Source organism: Mastigoproctus giganteus, chromosome 6 (genome assembly GCF_048544385.1).
Source record: "Mastigoproctus giganteus isolate SK-2022 chromosome 6, ASM4854438v1, whole genome shotgun sequence".
NCBI classification, from domain to species: Eukaryota; Metazoa; Arthropoda; class Arachnida; order Uropygi; family Thelyphonidae; genus Mastigoproctus; species Mastigoproctus giganteus.
The window spans coordinates 6,493,366-6,516,196 of record NC_143580.1 but is presented as its reverse complement, the minus strand read 5'-3'; the positions used below and the strand labels follow the sequence as shown (position 1 = coordinate 6,516,196).

General features: G+C 37.0%; 1 protein-coding gene across 1 annotated transcript in view; it reads left to right on the top strand.

Annotated features, from left to right (window-relative positions):
- The window catches only part of LOC150083867 (leucine-rich PPR motif-containing protein, mitochondrial-like), a 314,087-nt gene that overhangs the window by 134,560 nt on the left and 156,696 nt on the right, over positions 1-22,831 (top strand). The window contains exons 18-20 of the mRNA XM_090375475.1: positions 2,126-2,203; positions 2,489-2,572; positions 4,815-4,862. Coding sequence (XP_090231601.1) covers positions 2,126-2,203; positions 2,489-2,572; positions 4,815-4,862 — 210 coding nt within the window. The remainder of the gene's footprint in view (positions 1-2,125; positions 2,204-2,488; positions 2,573-4,814; positions 4,863-22,831) is intronic.

Below are 22,831 nucleotides of genomic sequence, written 5' to 3'. Positions count from 1 at the left end.
TCCCCTGAGTCCAAGGAAGCTCTCATAATTATGGCTAAGGGTTTGCTTACTTCCTTTGCTGCCTCCTTTAATATAACTGGATAGATCCCATCCACCCCGGGTGCCTTTCTTGTGTTTATCTTCAACAGTTTCTCCTCCACTTTACTCCCAGTTATTTCAAGATTCTGTAGCTTACTGCTAGAGTTGAATACACCTCTGGCATTCCCCTTGCTGAATAACTCCTCATGTGTGAATGTCGATGCAAAATATTCATTTAGTTTGTTAGCTACCTGAGCAGGATCATCAACAGTTGACCCATCAATATCAAGTGGACCAATCTGATTCATCCCCTTCCTTCTAGAGTTAACATAAGTAAAGAACTCTTTGCTGTTTTTCTTTGCATCCCTTGCCAAGGATTTCTCGTAATCTGCCTTTGCCTGCCTAACCTCCTTTGTAACTTGGTTGCATATCAACTTGTATCTATCATAGGCTTCTGTGTCATGTGTTAATTTGTAAGTATCCCATGCATTTTTCTTCTCTGCCATATGCCTCATTAGTTCATCTGACATCCATTTTGGCCTAAACCTTGAACAATATTTCTTAGTTGGTATGTAAAGCCTAGTAGCTTCCAAGATAAGTTCTTTGAATGCTTCCCATTTTGAATTTGCTGTTGGTAACATCATCAGTTGGTCCCACTGTATAGAATTTAAATACTATCTCAGTCCATCGTAGTCACCTTTACGGAAGCAATAATTCTTCCCTTTACCCCTAATGGTAGTTACCTCTTTGAGTAAATCCCACTTCAGCACACTGTGATCACTGCCACCTAGTGGTTCGTTTATCTGCAGATTCTTAATGCATGAAGAATCACTGCTGATAATCAAATCAAGAGTATTACTCCCTCTAGTTGCCTCCCGAACATGCTGATGTAGAAAACAGTCATCCAATAAATCCACAAAAGCCCTGCTAGTGTGTGAGTAACCAGCCCCCAAATTCCAGTCAATATCTGGGAAATTAAAATCTCCCATTATAAGACACTCTGATTTACTGGCCCACTCTATTTCCCTGTACAGTTCCTTATTATACTCATCAGAGTCATTAGGCCTATAGCACACTCCTACTCTCAATTTTGATCTCCCAATGCTTATGTCACACCAAACTGACTCAACACTGCACTGTCCGGCGATGTCGACTGGCTTCACTTCCTTGGTTTTTATGTGTTTCTTAACTAATAGCATAACCCCTCCCCCCTTCCTATCCTGTCTATCCTTTCTGTAGACGTTGTACTCCCCAAATTGCAGTTCTGCATCCCTTATATCTGTGTGACACCACGTCTCTGATATCCCAACAATATCTGCCTTTGATGTTTTGAGCAATACCTCAAATTCATCAAATTTATTTACTAAACTCCTAGCATTGGTGTACACGCAAGTATACCTGCACCTGTTTCTATTCTTAGCTACCCTAACACAACCCATGTGTTTACTTGTACCGCAATGGCTCCCAGCAGTCTCTGAAATACCATGCATCTTGTTTTCCAGGCTTCTGCTCATTCTAATAGAAGCAGTGCAAGAATCTCTTTCACCTCTGCCAGTGGCTACTGTCAATCTATTGGTCTTTGTCTCCCCCCAAGCTAGCAGTTTTCTGACCCACCTAACACTGCCTCGATAGCATCAGCAAATATTCTTGCACCCTTTCTATTTAAGTGTATCCCATCCCTGTAGAAACAATCTCTCCTGTTATAATAATATATAATATATTATATATATTAATATATAATAATAAATAAATATATAATATATAATATATAAATATATAATATTTAATACTTATACTTATAATACTCATAATACTTAAATATATAATAATAACTTTATTTATCATCAATTTGCTATACATAGAACAAATAATTTGACCAGTTCCAGAGGGTCATTTCGTGGATCCCATGGAACTGGTCTACAGACCCCAGTTTGGGAACCGCTGGATTATAGTATTCATTTTCTGCATTAGTTTTGTGGCATATTTAGTGTTCCATTTCCACAGTAGGCTTGGAGACATAATCACATTTATCTTTATAATAATATTCATTAATTGTTATATAATATTACTGTAATGGCTAGATGTAAAAAAAAAATTTCTTTTATAGAATATGAAAATTGCTTCCACTGCAGTTGAAGCAATTTGTGATAAGAGAATGGGAAATATGCCCGAATATATTAATAAGGTATGTACTTATAATAACATGTGTTTGATATTACTTTTGTACTTTTGCAAAAAATATATATGTTGTAAAAGGAATGTGAGATTATAAATTAGAGCAACATCTTTATTAATTGTTCATTAATTATTCATTAACGAAATTTTCATTAAAGAAATTTTTTAGATTTTCCACCAAAATGTAATAACAATCGTGATATTGGTATCCTTATCAAGTAATTTTTAAAATGTCAATCTCTAAGTTATTCTGGCTGGTAAAATTCTTAATTTTCTTTACTTTCCCTGTGTGCAGTATTTGAAAAAAATGTCTACTGCTGCTGCTGCTACTATGGTGGATTTTACTTTGGAAGATGAAGGTGCATCTCTTTTGCAACTTGTAAGGAGAGAAAACATTTTCTGTTTTTTTTTTTTTTTTGATGTATCATTTAATTTTATTATTTGCTTTAATTTGTTTGCTGTTTTTTATTAAATTGATTTATAATGTTCATTGGGTTTAATGATGAAATTGAAAACTTATATAATGCATAACAAAGAATTTATAATCTAAATAACAAGAATTAAAACTTTATAGTGGCCTCAGATTAAAATATTGAAATTTTTTTTATAATTAAATGAAAAATTAATCTGTTAAAAGGTAATAACTTAAAAAAAAAGTTCTGTTTATAGGCCAACACAACTATGTAAGTTGGAGGAGTTTACAGCTAATAATTTGACAAGAACATAATTATGAATTTTATTTCCAGTCAACTGAAGTGTGTGCACGCATATGATGTGCGACTACAGTCCTGCATTGTCTGCTTGTTTATATCAGACCTAATATGTAATATTTATCCAAGTTTTTACTTTTGATGCCACATTATATCAAAAATAGAAATTTGTACATGATCCCTTTTATGTCAATGTGATAAACAACTTATGTTATGTTACAGAGAACATAATTTTAATCCAACAACTCTGCTAGTTAGTCGTGGTATTTGCCATGTGATGCAGGGAAGCCTGAGGCTGTTGATATGCCAGCCAAAAATAAATAAATGAATAAAATAAAATAAATAATACCAATTTAATATCTTCCTCCCAGAAGTATCTATCCAGCCAAACTTTGAATCTCCTCAAGCTGTCAGCCTCAACCTTTCCTGGAGGAAACTTATGTAATCAACAACTCTCTGGCTAAAAGAAAACTTCTATAGTCTAAACTAAACCTTTTCCCAGTAATTTGAATTTATGGTCCGTAGTTCTGGAATCATTTATGGCAATGATAAACTTCACCCTCATTCATCTTGCTTTCTCATCTGATAGTTTTATATATCTCAGTTAGGTCTCTTGTAAGGTGCCTAGTTACAAAGCTGTGAAGCCCACATATTAGAAATATTTCATCGTATGGATGTCTTTTTGTCTATTTCACCAGGCATGTTAAAATGTTATCTATCTCTGGGAGCTTTCAAAAAGCTCAGTGTCTCTTGGCGTGATTGTCACAATCAGGCCAATGTGAAACCTTATTTTTCCTCAAACCAAGTGTATGTCAATTTGGCAGAATGGGAAGGAGCATTATCAGGCTGGAGTATAAAGGGCTTAGTTCCATAGAGTGTAGATACTACACACAAAGTTGTCCAAAATATCAATATATGATGCAGCATTGAGGGAGTTTTGGAACTATACCCATACTCTGTAAAATTTGCAAAAAGCATGGCTACACTATGATGCTTCATCTTCCAAACTTCATTGTTGGGATGATGCATTGCAGTAGTTAATGTTCTTTGGGCTTGAACAATGGAGTTTCTCCAAACCCCAATGTTCAAGCCCAATGTTGGACTTGAACTTGTGTAGTATGACTTGCTTCTGCATAGAACATCTTTCTATTATTTCAGGTTCCACAAACAGTGGACAATGCACCACTTCAAATGACATTTCACATTTAACAAAGCCACCATTAAAGGCTTGGGAAGAATTATTTATAACATCTCTTTCACCCCCACCTTGTGCATCTAGTAATGTTATACTTTTGTATAGTGTCATATGCACAAAATTATGTGAAATTCTCAGTACATGTGTTTGTGCAATGTTTATAATTAAATTTTAATGAACATTTCCTGCTCATAAACAATGTTTATAAATAATTATTTTTATCTAATTTTACAAATAACATAATATGTAACCGATTAAAATTTTACGTATGTTAATCATCTACATACCTCCTCATATTGTTTTGTATACCAAGTACTATTTAATTGGAAATTACATGTTATCTATACAGACAATTTAGTTTTGCTGGTTCCAGAGCAAACAGTAAATTCCTCTATCTAATTAAATGAAAATTTGTATAAATGAACAGTATCATTGAATTCTGAAATTCTGAATTTAGTAAATACCTAGGACTTTCTATTTAGTTTTAAGTAGGAAGCTTTGGATATTTGTTCCTTTAGAACACTATAATAAATATAAAGCACTGAAAAATAAAATAAATTTATGAATAGAATTGATAGAAATACTTCAAAGTACCTTTTAGAGTCATGTACAACAGTGTCTAGCAAAATAAAAAAGAGGCTTGTATTTTTAAGATACTCTCTGGTAAACAGTTGATGATATGGTATGTATAAAAAAATTTTTATTCTTTGTTTCAGAGAGAAATGAGTGTTGAAGATCTAGAAAATCATCTGAGAGACTTAAAGGTGAGTGATGACTTTTAGTTTTTTCATAAAGAAAACATAAGATTAAATAGAAATTCATTATATAACATTTTCTTTTTTGATTGGAGAATGTTACTAATTATCTTTGGAGGTGGGGGGATTATGCATTAGCGAAGGTACATGATGCAAGACAGCAAGCTTATATAGCATCAGCCAAAAAAAAAAAAAAAAAATCCCTTATTTCACCCATTCACTTGCTCCAAATGTTTGTCAAGTTCTGCCTTGAATCTATTTAAGCTATCAACTTCTACAGTGACAAATGGAAGTTTGTTCCAGCAATCAACCACCCACTGGCTAAAGGCAAACTTCCGCACATCTATCCTACAACCGTCTTTTCTCAATTTGAATTTATGCCCTTTCGGGCGATTAGTCTGAGCAAGAGAAAGAATCCCATCAGCACTGAGCATGCTCAAACCATTCCAGGCTTTATACACCTCAATCAGATTACCTCGCAGGGCCCCTCGACGTGGGCACCTGTACATGGTGAGGGGACCTCCCAGTGACGCTGCTGGACTTCCAGACTAGCATCACTGGGATCCAACACCCACAGCCCAGGTTCCAGGCTTACATCAATGGAATCCGGCGTGTTTGCCATGCGCTGCGACCCGTGGAAATTCGGAAAGGGGGATCCTGGTGGTTGAGGGGCCAAGCTTCAATACACCACTTTGGCCCCTGCTTCGACAAGATGGGCGGCTAGGATCAATCGGCTAGTAGGCTCGCCTGCGAGGGTCAACCATGCCAATGCCACGCCCCTACCCTCATGGTCCGAGGGACAGGATTCAGGCTGGCGGCGGTGCGGGTATAGTGTCTGGGTAGCCCTGGCGTTCCACTCCCGAGCGCATTTATTGCATGCCGGGTAGTGGGCGTCCCTTTGGGCTCCGTGGTGGGTGGGGAGCCCGGGCACTGAACCACTTCAAAACTTCATGAATCCTGATAAATATATTCCTTCAGGGGCCCCAACCCGGTCCCTATCTGAAAATATTGACAGAGAGGCAGATAGCATTATTGCTACAAAGAGGCAGCGAACCGAACTACCATCAGGGCCTGTCCCAAGGTTCTTAATAATGCATTCCACCAACGAAACACCGATTGGTAAAATGTCACCCTTTTTTATACAAAAAGGGTTGGATGGGTTAGCAGGTACACCCAAGTCAGTTAAGAGGCTCCGTTCTGGAGACCTCTTGATTGAAACAAAAAATGACAGGCAGTCTGAACATCTACTCCGAGTAACATCAATCGGAGGAATACCCATAACAGTGACACCACACAGAACACTAAATTCATCGAGAGGTGTCATTTCGGAGTGGGACCTTCTCGACGTCACCGAGGAGGAAATCTGCTCCGAATTAAAACCACAGGGAGTTATTGCCGTCAAGAGAATCACTGCGCGAAGGGATGGAAAAATTGTTAAAACCAGGAGTGTTATCCTGACTTTTAACTCTCCCAAACCTCCTGATGAGATTAAAGCTGGCTACATCAACTGTCCAGTGCGTCCATATGTTCCAAACCCTTTACGGTGTTTTAAATGCCAGAAATATGGACATTCTCAAATGGCCTGCCGTGGAGTCCTTGCATGCGCTCGATGTGGTGCAAAGGACCACAAAACAACAGCATGTTCAGCCACGAAACCCACCTGCATTAACTGTGAGGGAGAACACCCAGCCTATTCACGAGCATGTCAGAGGTGGAAAGAAGAAAAAGAAATTCAACGGCTGAAGGCAGAGCTAAACATATCGTACCAGGAGGCAAGGAAAGCAGTGAAACCTCTCAACATCAAAAAACCTACCTACGCCCAGAAGGTAGCAGGGAGGTGTTCAATTGGGACTCAGATGGACATGTCCATCCCTCCAAAAGAATCATTTACTCCCATCACACGTTATCTTTTAAGCTCTCAAAAACCTGCACAGAAGGACCAATCAGCTGCCACTCCTATATCGGTACCTCCTAATGCTCCACAAATAACAAAAGCAAATGCAAAAGAAAAGAATAAGAAAGGTGAAATACCACCTAGTACCCAACAAAACATGGATGTCAAGCAGAAGGAGGTACAAGAAGACTCAGTTTTGGAGCTCTTTGCTGAGAAGGAAATGGACACTGGACAGCGTCCATACTTCCCCAGGAAGGAGAAAGCCAGAACTGAAAAAGGTAAGCCCTCAGCACCTCGGAAGCCGCCTGATGGACCCACCAAGCCAAAATAATGGCTAAATTCCTACAGTGGAACTGTCGTTGATTCCAGCAAAATACTGATGACATCAAGGCACTCCTGCAAAAGCACAAACCAGCTTGCTTTTGCATACAGGAGACTTATTTAAAGGCAAATGACGACCCCACTATGCATAACATTACCATCATTCGTAAGGATAGAATTGTGGATGGTCCTGCTCACGGAGGAGTCGCAATCCTCATCGGCAACCAGATCCCATTTCAGCCTTTGCAGCTTACAACTAGCATTGAGGCTGTAGCAATTCGCCTTTCAGTGGGGTTCTTATTAACTGTCTGCTCCGTTTATTTGCCACCTGGGATTGACATCCCCCAGAAAGGCCTTGATGATCTTATCATGCAATTGCCTTCCCCTTGTTTAATTCTTGGGGATTTCAATGGACATAATTCTCTGTGGGGTGGTGCTAACATCAATCGAAGGTCATAGAGCGTATGCTCACTGACAATGACCTCTCCCTCTTAAATATGGGAACAAACACCTTCTTCCACATGCCTACCTGTACATTCTCTGCCATTGATCTTTCTATCTGCTCCCCTTCTCTCCTTCCTTCACTTTCTTGGGAGGTAGAAGAAAATCCATATGGAAGCGATCACTTCCCCGTGATAACAACCCTAACTAGTGATAGACCCTGTCTGCCATTTAGTTTACCGCGGTGGAAGATTGATCAGGCTGACTGGAATGCCTTTCAATATCTGGCAAACTTTGACATTGCTGCAGTCAGTCAGGAGCCAATCAATGAAGCAGTCATGTATGTCACAGAAACGATTGTTCAAGCAGCTGCAATTGCAATCCCAAAATCATCCAGCCGGTTCCCACTATTTCTCAAACCTTGGTGGAGTTCAGAATGCACGGCAGCAAAAAAAGCACAAAACAAAGCGTGGGGGATATTCCGCCAATATCCCACGACTGAAAATTTAATATCATTTAAACGTGCACGTGCAAAAGCGCGTTATGTACGACGTCAGAGCCAAAGGAAATCTTGGATTTGTTTTACATCTTCCATAACTCAGGTTGCTAGCTCAAAAGTAGTCTGGGATAAGATCCGGAAAATGAAGGGAAAATATTCACCATGCCCTTCAGTGATCCTCAAGCACAGTGGATGTCCAATTGCAGATCGAACTGCAGTTGCAAATACTTTAGGGGAAACATTTGCAAAAATCTCTGCAACAACATCTTTTCCCGCAGAGTTTTTGGCCCTGAAAAAGAAAATTGAGAAAAACCCACCGAACTTCTCTTCAAAAGGGCTTGAATCATATAACAAGCCCTTTTTACAGGAAGAGTTAAATGCAGCACTCTCCCTCATGCATGCAAGTGCTGTGGGGCCCAATGACATCCACTACGAAATGCTAAAACACCTCTCACCACAATCTAAGGATCACCTTTTAATTCTGTTTAACAGAATTTTTATTCACAAACAATTTCCGGATTCCTGGAAAAGGGCTATCGTCCTTTCTTTCCCAAAACCAGGAAAAGACCCTAGCAATCCAAGTAACTATCATCCTATTGCTCTGACAAGCTGTTTGTGCAAAGTCCTGGAAAGAATGGTTAATGCACGCCTCGTATGGTATTTAGAAACAAATGGTCTGCTTTCCAGGACACAGTGCGGCTTCCGAAGAAATCGATCCACTCTGGATCATTTAATCCGATTGGAAACGTCCATTCGTGATGCTTTTATTAAATCCGAGCATTTGGTAGCAGTTTTCTTTGATATTGAAAAAGCGTACGACACAGCCTGGCGATTTGGGATTTTAAAAGACCTCTATAACTTTGGTCTTAGAGGTAACCTTCCTCTTTTTATTAAAAACTTTCTTTCAAATCACCAGTTTCAAGTCCGTTTAGGATCCACCCTCTCTCGAGTTTTCTCTCAGGAAGAGGGAGTCCCACAAGGATCCGTTCTAAGTGTCACGCTTTTCGCAATCAAAATAAACTCTATCGCAGAACAACTTCCACCCACTGTAAACAATGCCCTCTATGTCGATGACTTTGCTATTTTTTGTAATTCATGCAATATGAGGGTCATTGAAAGGCAACTGCAGAAAACCATTGACCATCTTACAGCTTGGTCTTTGGCTAATGGGTTCAGATTTTCATCACAGAAGACTGTTTGTGTACACTTCTGTCGCAAACGTAATCTTCATCCTGACCCAGAATTAAGGCTTGGGCAAAATAACATCCCAGTTGTAGCAGAATTCAAATTCTTGGACTTATTTTCGACAAAAAGCTGACATTTTTACAACATATTCTTCAGCTGAGGACAAGATGTGTCAAAGGGCTTAACATCCTTCGTGCCCTTTCGGCAACCTCATGGGGCGCAGATCGTGCTGCCCTTCTTCGTCTCTACCGGGCACTTGTCCGTTCCAAACTTGACTATGGGTCTGCTAGAGATAGTGCACTTCAGTGGTTAGATCCAATCCACCATAAAGCCATCCGGACAGCCACTGGAGCATTTCGCACATCTCCTGTCCAAAGCCTTTACGTTGAAGCAAATGAACCATCTCTGTCTCTTCGACGTAAGCAGTTGTCCTTACAGTATGCCTTCAAATTAAAATCCCTGCCCGATCATCCCACGTGGCCATCCGTTTTTGAGCCGCGCTGGGAAAACCTCTACAACACCCGTCGGACTGCCAACAAACCTTTTGGTATTCGCATTCAAGGGCTGCTGAATGAGCTAAACTTGACGGTAGACAACGTTGCCCAGTCACCAAGGCAATTCTTTCCACCCTGGCATGCTTATTTTCCAACTTGCGACTTCTCCTTTAAGATCTGGGAGAAGGCTACCACACCGCCATCTATCTACCAGCAACTCTTTGCATCACATAGACAGCAGTATTCTGACTTTCTGCCAGTCTACACAGATGGCTCAAAGTTAGAATCTTATGTGGGATCTGCAGTTGTGTTCCCTCACAAAACATTATCCTATAGGATCCCACAAGAAACTAGCATTTATACTGCAGAGAGTTGCATGCAATACAAACAGCCCTAGATCACATTAAAAATCGCGACTACCAGAGGTATATGATTTATTGCGATTCATCGAGCGTGTTACAGGCTCTGGTATCGGTGAGTTTTAACCCTCATCCGATCCTGTCCAGGATCCGATAGATTCTTTTTTCTCTCGTGAAACTAGAATTCGATATTCGCTTTTGCTGGATCCCAAGCCACATTGGGATCCGGGGAAATGAATCGGCTGATGCCGCTGCCAAATCAGCCATTTTCCTGGATAATCATTGCCTGTCAGTCCCCTATACAGACTACAGGCAAATAATACGTTCTAAATTACTTTCCCAATGGCAAGATTCTTGGCACGGACAGGCCACAAATAAGCTATATCACATTAAGCCTGTAATTATGCAATGGCAGTCCAGTTTACGCAGGGTCCGAAGAGAGGAAGTTGTTCTTGCTTGGCTCCGCATAAGTCATAGTCATCTAACCCATTCCTTCTTGCTGTGGGCGGATGACCCACCTATGTGCGAGATGTGTAATGTTATTTTAACCGTTAGTCATATTTTAATAGAATGTCCTGTTTTTAGAGAAGCATGACGCTTGTATTTTACCGCTTTTAATAATTTGACTGAGCCATTTACACTCAGTCAGATTATAGGTGACAGAGACAATATGTCCGACGTCTTTAATTTTTTAGAATCTTTTAATTTTTATACAAAGATCTAAGCTTTTATACCTTTTATGCTTTTAATTGTACCTTTTTTTTACATTAAAATTAATTGCTCAACGTGGTAGCCTTGGCTACCAAAATGTTTAGTAACGTTTTAAACTTGACTTGGCGCATTATGGCTTTAGCTGCCAATGCGCCATAAAAAACTAAACCAAACCTCGCAGGTGCCTAGTCTCCAGACACTGTAATTTGCAAAACTTAAGTCTTTCTTCGTAACAGCAACCCTTTGTTCCATTCACTAATCTTGTTGCCCTTCTCTGTACTCATTCCAACAGCTCTACATCCTTCTTAAAAGGAGGCCTCCAGACCTGTATATAGTACTCAAGGTGTGGCCTGACCATTGCCTTATAGAAGGGGATAATCACCTCCTTATCCCTGCTAGAAAAATTCCTGTATATCATTGACAAGACACCATGAACTACTCTTGCAGACTGTCTGCACTGCTCAGAAAACTTCATATCTGCCTGCACAATTACCCCCAGGTCCTTTTCATTCTCTACCACTGTCAGTCTGGTACCACAGAGTTGATACGTTACTATGGGATTACTGCTTCTCATATGTAGTACTTTACATTTGTCAATGTTAATCTTCATTTTCCACCTCTCAGCCCATCTGCTCAACTTTTCTAGATCCTGTTGCAGCAATGTACTGTCATTATTGTCATTAACAACCCTGCCAACCTTCATATCATCTGCAAACTTGGACATTAAGCCTGATATACCATCATTAATATCATTTATAAATACGGAAAACAACAATGGACCCAACATTGAACCCTGAGGGACTACACTAATAACATTAGTCCATGAAAAGCACTGTCCATTGATTACCACTCTCTGTCTTCTCCCACTCAACCATCCCTTTATCTATAGCAGCAATTTGCCTCCAATGCCACCTGCTCCAATTTGTGCAGCAGTCTTCCATATGCAACAGTATCAAAGGCTTTTCTAAGATCCAAATATATAAGCCGACCGGGCTAGCCGAGTGGGTAAAGTACCTACCCGGCAACCCAAAGGTCGCGGGTTCGATTCCCGCCTCGGGCTTGGATCAAAGTACTGTAAAAAACCTTGGGAGGTGCAATATGGCCACAGAAGCCGATGCGCCAACAACTACCAAATCAATCAATCAATCATCAATCCAAATATATGATATCAAAGGTATTCTTTGCATCCATTTTCTTTGTGACTGCATCATAGTATCCAATCAAGTTGGTCAGGCAAGACTTCCCCTTAACAAAACCATGCTGTGTCTGAGCTATAACTGAAGTCTTGTCTAGATGATCCTGCAGTGCTTCTTTAACTAGTGCCTCCATTAATTTCCCTGGAACAGAAGTTAAACTAACAGGTCTGTAATTACCTGTGTCTCCCTTTGATCCCCCTTTGTGGATTGGGGTCACATTTGCACATCTCCAGTCCATGGATACCTCCCTTGAGTCCAAGGAAGCTCTCATAATTATGGCTAAGGGTTTGCTTACTTCCTTTGCCACCTCCTTTAATATAACTGGATAGATTCCATCCACCCCAGGTGCCTTTATTGTGTTTATCTTCAACAAATTCTCCTCCACTTTACTCTCAGTTATTACAAGATTATCTAGCTTACTGCCAGAGTTGGATACACCTCTGGCATTCCCCTCCTTATGTGTGAATGTCGATGCAAAATATTAATTTAGTTTGTTAGCTACCTGAGCAGGATCATCAACAGTTGAACCATCGATATCAAGTGGACTAGTCTGATTCATCCCCTTCCTTCTAGAGTTTACATAAGTAAAGAACTCTTTGCTGTTTTTCTTTTCATCCTTTGCCAAAGATTTCTTGTAATCTGCCTTCGCCTGCCTAACCTCCTTTGTAACTTGGTTACAGACCAGCTTATATCTATCATAGGCTTCTGTGTCACATGTTAATTTATATGTATCCCATGCATTTTTTTCTCTGTCACATGTCTAATTAGTTCATCTGACATCCATTTAGGCCTAAATCTTGAACAATATTTCTTAGTTGGTATGAAAAGCCTAGTAGCTTCCGAGATTAATTCTTTGAATGCTTCCCATTTTGAATTTCATGTTGGTAACATCATCAGTTGGTCCCACTATATAGAATTCAAATACTGTCTCAGACCATCGTAATCGCCTTTACGAAAGCAAAAACCCTTCCCTTTACCCCTGATGGTAGTTACCTCCTTGAGTAAATCCCACTTCAACACACTGTGATCACTGCCACCTAGTGGTTCATTTATCTGCAGATTCTTAATGCATGAAGAATCACTACCGATAATCAGATCAAGAGTATTATACCCTCTTGCTTCCTGAACATGCTACTGTAGAAAACAATCATCCAATAAATCTACAAAAGCCTTGCTAGTGTGTGAGTGACCAACCCACAAATTCCAGTCAATATCCGGGAAATTAAAATCCACCATTATAAGACACTCTAATTTACTGGCCCACTCTGTTTCTCTGCACAATTGCTTATTATACTCATCAGATTCATTAGGCCTATAACACACACCTACTCTCATTTTTCCTTTCCCAGTGCTTATGTCACACCAAACAGACTCAACATTGCATTGTCCACCCACATCAATTGGATGCACTTCCTTAGATTTTATGTGTTTCTTAACTAACAGCATAACCCCTCCTCCCTTCCTGTCCTGTCTATCCTTTCTGTGCACATTGTACTCTCCAAATTCCAGTTCTGCACTGCTTCTGTGTGACACCATGTCTCTGATATCCCAATAATATCTGCCTTTGATGTCTTGACTAGCACTTCAAGCTCATCGAATTTATTAACTATACTCCTAGCATTGGTGTACATGGAAGTATACATGCACCTGTTTATATCAGGTTGCCTGATGTAAACAGATGCATCGTGAAACATCAGGTTGCCTTAGTACAGCAGAATACTCAGACAACCTCCCCTGCCCAAATATCTTAAGTAATATTCCCCAATAAAAAAAAAACTAATAAAAAACCAATAAAAAAACCAATAAAAAAAAAAAATTCTAATGACTTTCTATGCAGTCTTGTTTTTTTCTTTATAGATATTTCTTCTCCTCTCTGACAAATATCATGCCCTTCATACATTTTATTTAGTGACATGATATGCTATGACATTTTATTGAAAGCCACTTACTTTTATATGAAATCCCTAAATATAAGATAAAATGAATAAAAATTTATCTCTTAACATTTTTACTTAGTAATGCAAAAATATATTTATGCAAGTATAAAAAAAAAAAGATAATATGGTGTAGTTTAGGCTAATGAGCAGGCCCTGAACTTTACTGTAACTTTTGCATCTTTCGTCATAATTTAGCACATATTCAGCACAAAATGTTTGGAATCTTATTCAGATTGACTTGTTGGTATCTTTTTTTTTTTTCTTCTTGTTCTTTTTTGTAAACCAGTCATTTTCGTAAATGATGTGCTCAGTTCCTGATCCACATCCAAAGTTTACTGCCAATATAATATAACTGGATTCAATTCCAGTTACTAACCTGTTGAGAAATACAGTCAATTCTGGTTATTTGGGACACATCGGGACTAGTGAATTTTGGCCCGATTAAGTGGCTGCCCAATTTGCCCCGATTATGCGAAGTTTCATGTAAATAGTTAAAAATACAGTGGACCCCCCGCTTTACAATTGGTTCAGTATACAATCAAACCATGTTACAATGGACTCACCATAGTAAAGTACCATTCACTATACGATGTGTAGTAAGCACCGGTCATTGTGATCACTTTTGTGAATTGAATTTTAATTCTATTAAACAGTGATTCTAATTAGTGAAAATAGGAGGAATATTATGCACAGGCTATAAAGGTAAAGATATATTAAGCACAAATTTAACCTTTTGCCTTACCAATTAAAAAGTTAAATGATACGTGAAAATTGGAAGATATATGTGATAATCAGAATAATTAATATGTACATACTAACTAGTTGACATTTGTGGGTGGGGGTTAAAATTTAAAACAGTAAAAAGATAAGCAATCAATAACAAAGAACATAGCACACATAAATTGCAAGTAACACATTAGTGCAAGTGAGAATAGAGTAACAAATTATGAAGCTTTAAAAATAGGAATGAAGAGAAGATTCAGAAAATAAATTTTTTTTATATGGTTGAAGATTTCATGGAAGTGTACGCACATTTCACCATAATAACCCACAGAATTCCAGCTGTCGGTATTATCGCAAATTCAATAAGATCGAGTTTACTATTCATTTATAATAGATTGCACTAACAGGAGGCCCTTCGTAGCCAAGGTGGGCAGGAGCGGCGGTGCATATGGAGGATGCGGAAAGGTCAGGGAATGACCACTGCATATCCCCGAAGCAATATGGCCTTAGTTGCTAATGATCCTAAAAAAAAAAAAAAAAAAACAAACATTGCACTAACAGAAAAGCCTAATAAACAGGTGACACTTGTTTTTATTGTTTTATGGTTGTGACCTCCAGAAATCTGACTGAACCACGTGGTTTGGTCGGAGACAATCGTAGGGTAATCTCCAGTGCTGCGGTCTCCTGTCCTGATTAAACGGCATGTTGTCCCAATTAAGCGAAATAAACCCTGGCAATTTTCTCAATTGGGTTCTGTTCTTTAAGACTTGTCCCAAATAAATGGCTGCCCTGATTTACTGGTGGCCCAAATAACCGGAATCCACTCTATATATATTACCCATAAAATATATATATATATATATATATATAATTATTTTATCTTTCTATTGTGGTTTATTGTGTTTATTTTCTTAATTACTGGTGTTTTCTACTCATAGGTATTATGGTTAATACATTACTGGTCTTTAAGCTAGCCTAAACTCGGCTAGCCTATACAACAGAAAAATCTAGAAATAATTTAAGGAAAACCACTATAAAAGTATATTAAAAGTAAAATACAACATAAATTATCATATTACTAAAGAATAATATATATATATATATATATATATACTTTTAATATACTTTTATAGTGGTTTTCCTTAAATTATTTCTAGATTTTTCTGTTGTCCCGGTAGCTGTTTTAGCAATGCCCGGGTACGAACAGAGTACATATTATTATTTTATCTTTCTATTGTGGTTTATTGTGTTTATTTTCTTAATTACGTGTGTTTTCTACTCATAGGTGTTATGGTTAATACATTACTGGTCTTTAAGCTAGCCTAAACTCGGTTATCTTAAATGCCAGATAACCGAGTTTAGGCTAGCTTAAAGACCAGTAATGTATTAACCATAATACCTATGAGTAGAAAACACACGTAATTAAGAAAATAAACACAATAAACCACAATAGAAAGATAAAATAATATATATATATATATATATTTCTCAGTGGGATGAAATTTCATGGATTTTTATTACACCATAGCTGAATTGTATACTGTTAAAAAAAAAAAAAAGATGTGTTGCATGCTGGGTTCACAAATACTGTATGATATAAAAGTAAGGGGAGGGTTGATTTTTTTCTGGTGTTTGATGTGCCATTGTGACAAATGGCCTTGGTTTCCTTGTGCAAAATCTAAACAACCCAACCAGCTTCACTCTGCACAAAATGTTTGTACAGTAGTGATTTAAGCCCTTTGTGAAAACTAAAATTATGGCATTGTTATGGCTAGCATGCCGATTATCCACATTTTTTTTGCATCTCATTTGATGTAAGTGACTGCTGGCAATATTCACAGAATATTGTTCTCAATAGCATAAAGGCAGTTAAAAGAAGTGTAAATAGGCAAAACATGATACATGTCATTAGGAAATAAGGATCATATAACTCTCATTTGCGTTACATATCATGTAACTCAAATGTGATACATGTCATTAAAATCACATTACTATATCTTAACAGTTCCTGGACGTTTTTCCTCCTCTTTTGACCAGGAAAATAATATAAAACTTATTGTTCTTGTAGAACTTGTTATTGTTATTGTAGAACTTAACGTTGACAGATTTTTATCATCTATTATTTTTACATTAGTAAAATATTGAGCAGTACAGCTCTGATTCATGCTATCTAATTATTTTTATATATATAATAATATTGATAATTTTATCATCATAATTTTACTTCCAGTAAGATGGCCTTGGCTGCCAGTGTGCCATTAAAAACCAAATCAAAATCAAACTTCCAGTAAGAATGATTCAGATTTAAATTTAAAAGAATAAATAAATTGACTGTTCATATACTCCCATATCTTATGGTATCATGTGGATCTGTGGTTACTAAAAGGTTTGAAGCTGTCTACTAGGAGGAGACCACCACATCTTAAATGTGCTTGTGGAAAATAGACTGTGATTCTTAATCATTGTCTACGTCTCATCTTCTCAGTAAAACACTCTCTCTAGTATAATCTGTTAGTGGGAAACCAGTTATATGACTACTGTGAAAGAGCATGGACTGTCAATATAGGACAAAGCTGACCAAATTAGATAAAGTATAGACCAAAACCACATTACTCTGGTAGGATGAAACAGTTGAGACTCAACTAGCTTGGAAATCATCTTCATCAACAAGGTTCCTACTGTGCTCTTGTCAGGAAACAAAAACATAAGGCTAAATTTGTTACTGGATTAACCAGCAAGTTAATTTACTACAGAAACCAAAGGAATGAATATAGGGAATTAGTCGGTGGTTAGGGCTGCAGCTAACAATAATTATAAATTAATCTATTCTGTAAGGAAAGTGTAGCACTGGTTTTTAGGAGTAGATTGAAAAGAACTTTTAATTACTGGGAAGTGTTATCCAGCAGAATAATCCAGGTAAAATTTAAAATGAAATTTGGATGATGAAATTTGTCTTTGCATGTGTGGCCCAGGTTCAAGGCAGAAGAAACAATGAAATAAAAGAGTTCTTCCCTTCATGACCATGTATATCCTTCATATTGTTGATAGGTGCAATATGGCCTAAGCAACCCTTATGTCAGAAATAACAAGCAACAGTTTCTTTTACATCTTAGAAAAATCAGTAGAAGCTAATAACAAAAAAAGCATTATATTGATGGAGAATTTGGAAATAAAGATAAACCTAACAATAATGGTAAAATGCTACTAGAATTTTAGCAAGCCATGCACTCTTAATTGGAAACACGGTATTTCAGCACAAAGATGCTCTCTAGTTTTTGTGAAGGAGCATAATAGAAACAAGAAAAGCATAATTAACTATGAGTGATTCATTTTAGAAAAGGATCAACTAATTAAAGATAAAAGAATAGACTGAATTTGAAACAAAAGGGTATATAGGATATTTGAGATTGTAAATGACTGCCATTCTATAAAAATTTAAAAATTAAATAAGTGGTATCAAAATAAGTGGTAAAAAAAAAAGTATTAAAATTAGCAAAATTCAGGAAGCATCTCAGATTTGCCAATAACCATTGAATAAAAAATCTTCTTGCTTAAAAGTTAAATGACATGTTTGATACTGATTTTATATTAAGAATGGCAAAAATTTAAGAAAACTTTAGTAGAAGCAAAAGAGAATGGTATAGTGGGCCCAAGTAGTTAAAGAGGCAGTTAGAGAAAATAAAATTACTATAAGAAATGTTTGTTGAATAAAGCTAATAAATCCTTATTGGAATACAGCAAAATATAATGAAAGTATAAGAGGACTAATTATGTTTAACAGGCTAAAATAAAATCTTGGGAAGAGTTTAGGAAAGATATGCAAAACAAGTATTAGGAAGGTAGGAAAATATTTTTACATTTAGTTAAAAGCTAAACACAGGGTGAGGGGGTGGGGAGACCATAACTAAGGTAATCAGAAGTGATATGGGTAATTAAAAGATAAAACTAAACATTAAAATGGAAAAGAAATATATTTAGAAGTACAGAGTAAATATACTGATTGTTTGTTAAACAAAGGAGCTAAAGACCTCACTGAAAATGAGGAAAAGATTGAAATCAGAGAAATTTTGGATACAATCCCTATTACTGAGATAAAAAATATCATGGGAAATATCAAGTAAAGAAATGCAGAGGAAATCTACTCCTTTGTGTATCAGGTAAAACCTAATCTGTGTAAATATTTTAGAAAAGAGCATTAGAAGTATTGTTGAATGTAACCTTAAGGAAGAACAGTCATGTTTTATGCCAAATAGAGGGGATGCAGAGACTTATATATGTACTAAGACAAGTTATAAAAAAAACATGGGATCATAACAAGAACTTGTATTTAGGATTTGATGATATTTCAAATGTATTAAAATTATTGCATCAAGAATAATTTTTTATGGGGAATAAAACATTTGTGTAAAAGTGTGAAATCTGCAATGAGGATTGAAGTAAGCATTGAAAATGGTTTAAGGTTTAAACTTGGTTTGAGGTAGGGCTGCACAATTTTCATCTCTTAATTTTATTATTATTGTTATTATCTGTTTATTAATTTAGAAGATGCACTGGAACAACCATAAGCTTGAAGTGTTTTATTTATAAACTAAAGTGCAAATTATCATATGTGCCTAAGGTTACATCACAGTACAATATGGGTTCCACTTGTGAAATATTTACAATGGCCTTATTTTCATCTGCTTGTATTACACAGTAAATATGTGTACAAAATGAGTAAGCAATGAAAAGACAAGAATGTATTGATGACTTTGCAAGATATTTACAATTGATTTGCAGAGATTGCCATGTAACACTAATTTGGCAATATACAGTAGAAAGAGTAATTGCACATGTATAATTTTGTTGCAGTTAGGTGTATCAAAATATACAACAGTTATTTCAGGATGTAATAAATTAAAATTATAATTTCAATGGACCATATAATGAAACAACGTAACTTATTTAGTGTAATGGATAAAAAAATTGGATTCAGTCTATATTTAGAATATAGATTGAATAACTAAAAATCAGTAAAAGTTAGCAATTTTGAATGGTACCTAGAAACAGTCTTTAAACTTGGTAAACAAAAGTGGAAAATTAAACATGGAAATTAACAGTAAGTAAAGTAGAAACCAAAGTTCATTTTGAGAAAAAGAGAAATTATCAAAAAGAAAAAAATAGCTGTTTATGACAGTTTGTAAGCTTGTGTCAACCTGAAAGCTGGGTAAGAAATAAAGGAAGTAATCAAAAATTATAATCTTCATAAATAAGAATTTTAAGAAAAATAAATGTGTAACTGAAAGATGAAGCAGCGGCAAGACTATATTAGAAATGAAGAAATAAGAAATTATCTTGGGGAAACAAATATCCAATAAAAAGTGAAGTTGTGGACATGTAGGAAGGTTGAGAGAACTGAGATTAACTAAACAAGTATTTGTAGCAAAAATTAATGGTAATTAGTTCTGAGAATATAGAACCAATTACCATTAATGCTTACTTTGGCTTGGTTGCTAAAGATGTAACAGGAAATAGGATTGCATAGAGAAAAATATTGACTAGAAAACTGATAGTCTGGGACTGATGTACTGTCATAGTGACCAGCAGTTTTGTGAGTGACCAGTGGCAACACTCACAGTTATACACAATATATCCACACTATGTCGCAGTGGCCTAGGAACAAGCCAGCCATCTTATGGGTTGGCCCTGCTGACCTGTCTGGTGTGAGATTTTTCAGACAGCAATCTGCTGGCTATTGACTCTTCTGACCCCCACACTCAAAGGTCAACCATGAAACTTGTTATTCTTCCCATCTGAGGCTCTCTTTCCCTAGCACTTCATCTCCCTCCTCCTTTGAGTGGTAGGGCCCACTCAAGAGAGGGTACCCATCTTTCTCCCTTCACCTACTGGGACTCTCTTAGTTCATCTGAACCTACTTGCTCACTCTTTCTACCCTCTCTCTGCTTCAATTGTTTGCCAACAGAGTCTGTTCAAACCATAGCAGGAGTTACAACTGTAATTTAATTTCCACACAAATAAATTAGCCTGTATGTACCAGGAAGAATTTTTTTCTCCATATATATATATATATAGAAACTGTATGAAAGTGTGTATATTCACTTCTTTAGTATTGAGTATTTCATAAATAGCTTTAATTGTAGTGAGTCCTCACTTCTTTTTAAAGGCCTGTTTGTATTACCCCCACTTATTGTGCTTATGGAAGCTGTGTCCTCTCCTTAAATAGCCTGTAACTTCTCTCCCTCTAACCCCTTTAATGAAAACAAGCCCACCAAAAGATCCCCATCCCTGAAAATCTCTATTTGAACTTGATTTTCCCCTCCAGTGCATCAGCAATCTTATCAAAATTCAACTGCCCCCTCCCCATGTTTAGCAGAAATGTTTGCCCCTCCCCATCATAAAATTCGAAAATGCTCGCCTTTAGACTGCACTTGTAAGATTCTCCATCCTATTTTACCTTCATTTGGACCCCTCAATCCTCAAGTTTCCTGGCCTGCGATTCCTCTCCCTCAATCTGCTTTTAGGCACCAAAACAAGTACTATCAGCAATTAAAACCATATCATCACTCAGTTAGTAAATCCTTTAATTTACCCCAAACATAAGTTCCCCCCCTCCTCCCACCTACACCCAGTCATGGCCCTGAAGTTCCCTGGTCTGGCATTCTCTGTTTTGAGGGCTTGTTGGATTAGGATACCGCCGTACATGGCATCAGAACATATTCAATCCTCAAACACACTCTGGTACCATAAACAGTAATGAATGGTGGATTTTTTTTTTTTCTTCCAGAGGTTGCTTACTATTGTGTGCTACATACATAATAGCTTATCTTTTACATCTGTTGGAAACCACTGTTGCGAGGTATACCACTATGTGCTCAATTGCCTATGGCTACATCAATCAGATAAAGTTTGGTCTGATGTAACCAGCATTATTTTATATTTATTATTATTTTATTTTTATTTATTTTTTATTATTATTTTATTATTATTTTATTTTTATTTATTTTTTATTATTATTTTATTTTTATTTATTTTTTATTATTATTTTATTATTATTTGTTTTTTATTATTATTTTATTTTTATTTATTTTATTATTATTTATTTTTTATTATTATTTTATTTTTATTAAATAATTTTTTTCCCTTGGGGATCTCCTAAGCTTCCCACAGAGGGCTCTGGGAAGCTCAGACAACTCCAGGGTGGCTTACCCAGAGTAATGGTTCTTGATTCCCTGGCCCAACTCCCCATGCCGTGGATAGAAACCAGGAGTATGTGGAGATTCACAGACCACCCGGCAAAGAAGCCAGAAGAACAACAGAACCCTACATTAGGGTAATAACATGAAATTAACATGTTATTAACTGAAGAATAGCGATGGTGTACTTATAAACAGCAGAGAAGGCATAATTCAAATAGCAGAAGACTACTATAGAGAATTATACAAGGAGCGAGGGAACGATACCAGCAGTGGGGAAGATGGATTGCAAAGTAGCAACACATACGACATACCCGATATTCTTCCTGATGAGGTAGAACATGCATTGAAGAAAATGAAGAAGCGGAAAGCCCCAGGGGAAGATGAAGTTACTGTAGAGTTGTTAAAATTGGGAGGAAGAGACATAACACAAAAACTGGCGAGGCTCTTCACAAAGTGCATTAGAAAAGGTGTGATGCCTAAGCAGTGGAATAATGCAATCATAGTTTTGCTGCATAAGAAAGGAGATAAATCAGAAATTGGAAATTATAGACCAATTAGCTTGTTATCCCATATCTACAAGTTGTTCACAAGGGTCATTACTAACAGATTAGAAAGAATACTTGATGAGAATCAACCGAAAGAGCAAGCTGGCTTTAGGACAGGATTCTCAACTATGGATCACCTTCACGTAATATCACAGCTAATGGAGAAAGCAAATGAATATAAAACACCATTATGCCTGGCATTTGTGGATTATGAAAAGGCATTTGACTCCATACAGCATAAGGCAATGTTTCGGGCGCTGGAAAGACAAGGCATAGATACTCCATATATTATGATTTTGAAGAAAATATATGAGAGTGCTACATCCTTTATTAGACTAGACAAAGACAGTAGCAAATTTAAAATCGAGAAAGGAGTTCGACAAGGAGACACAATATCTCCGAAGCTGTTTACTGCTGCCCTTGAGGAAGCTTTGAGAAGATTAGACTGGTCGCAGAAAGGAGTCAATGTGAACGGAG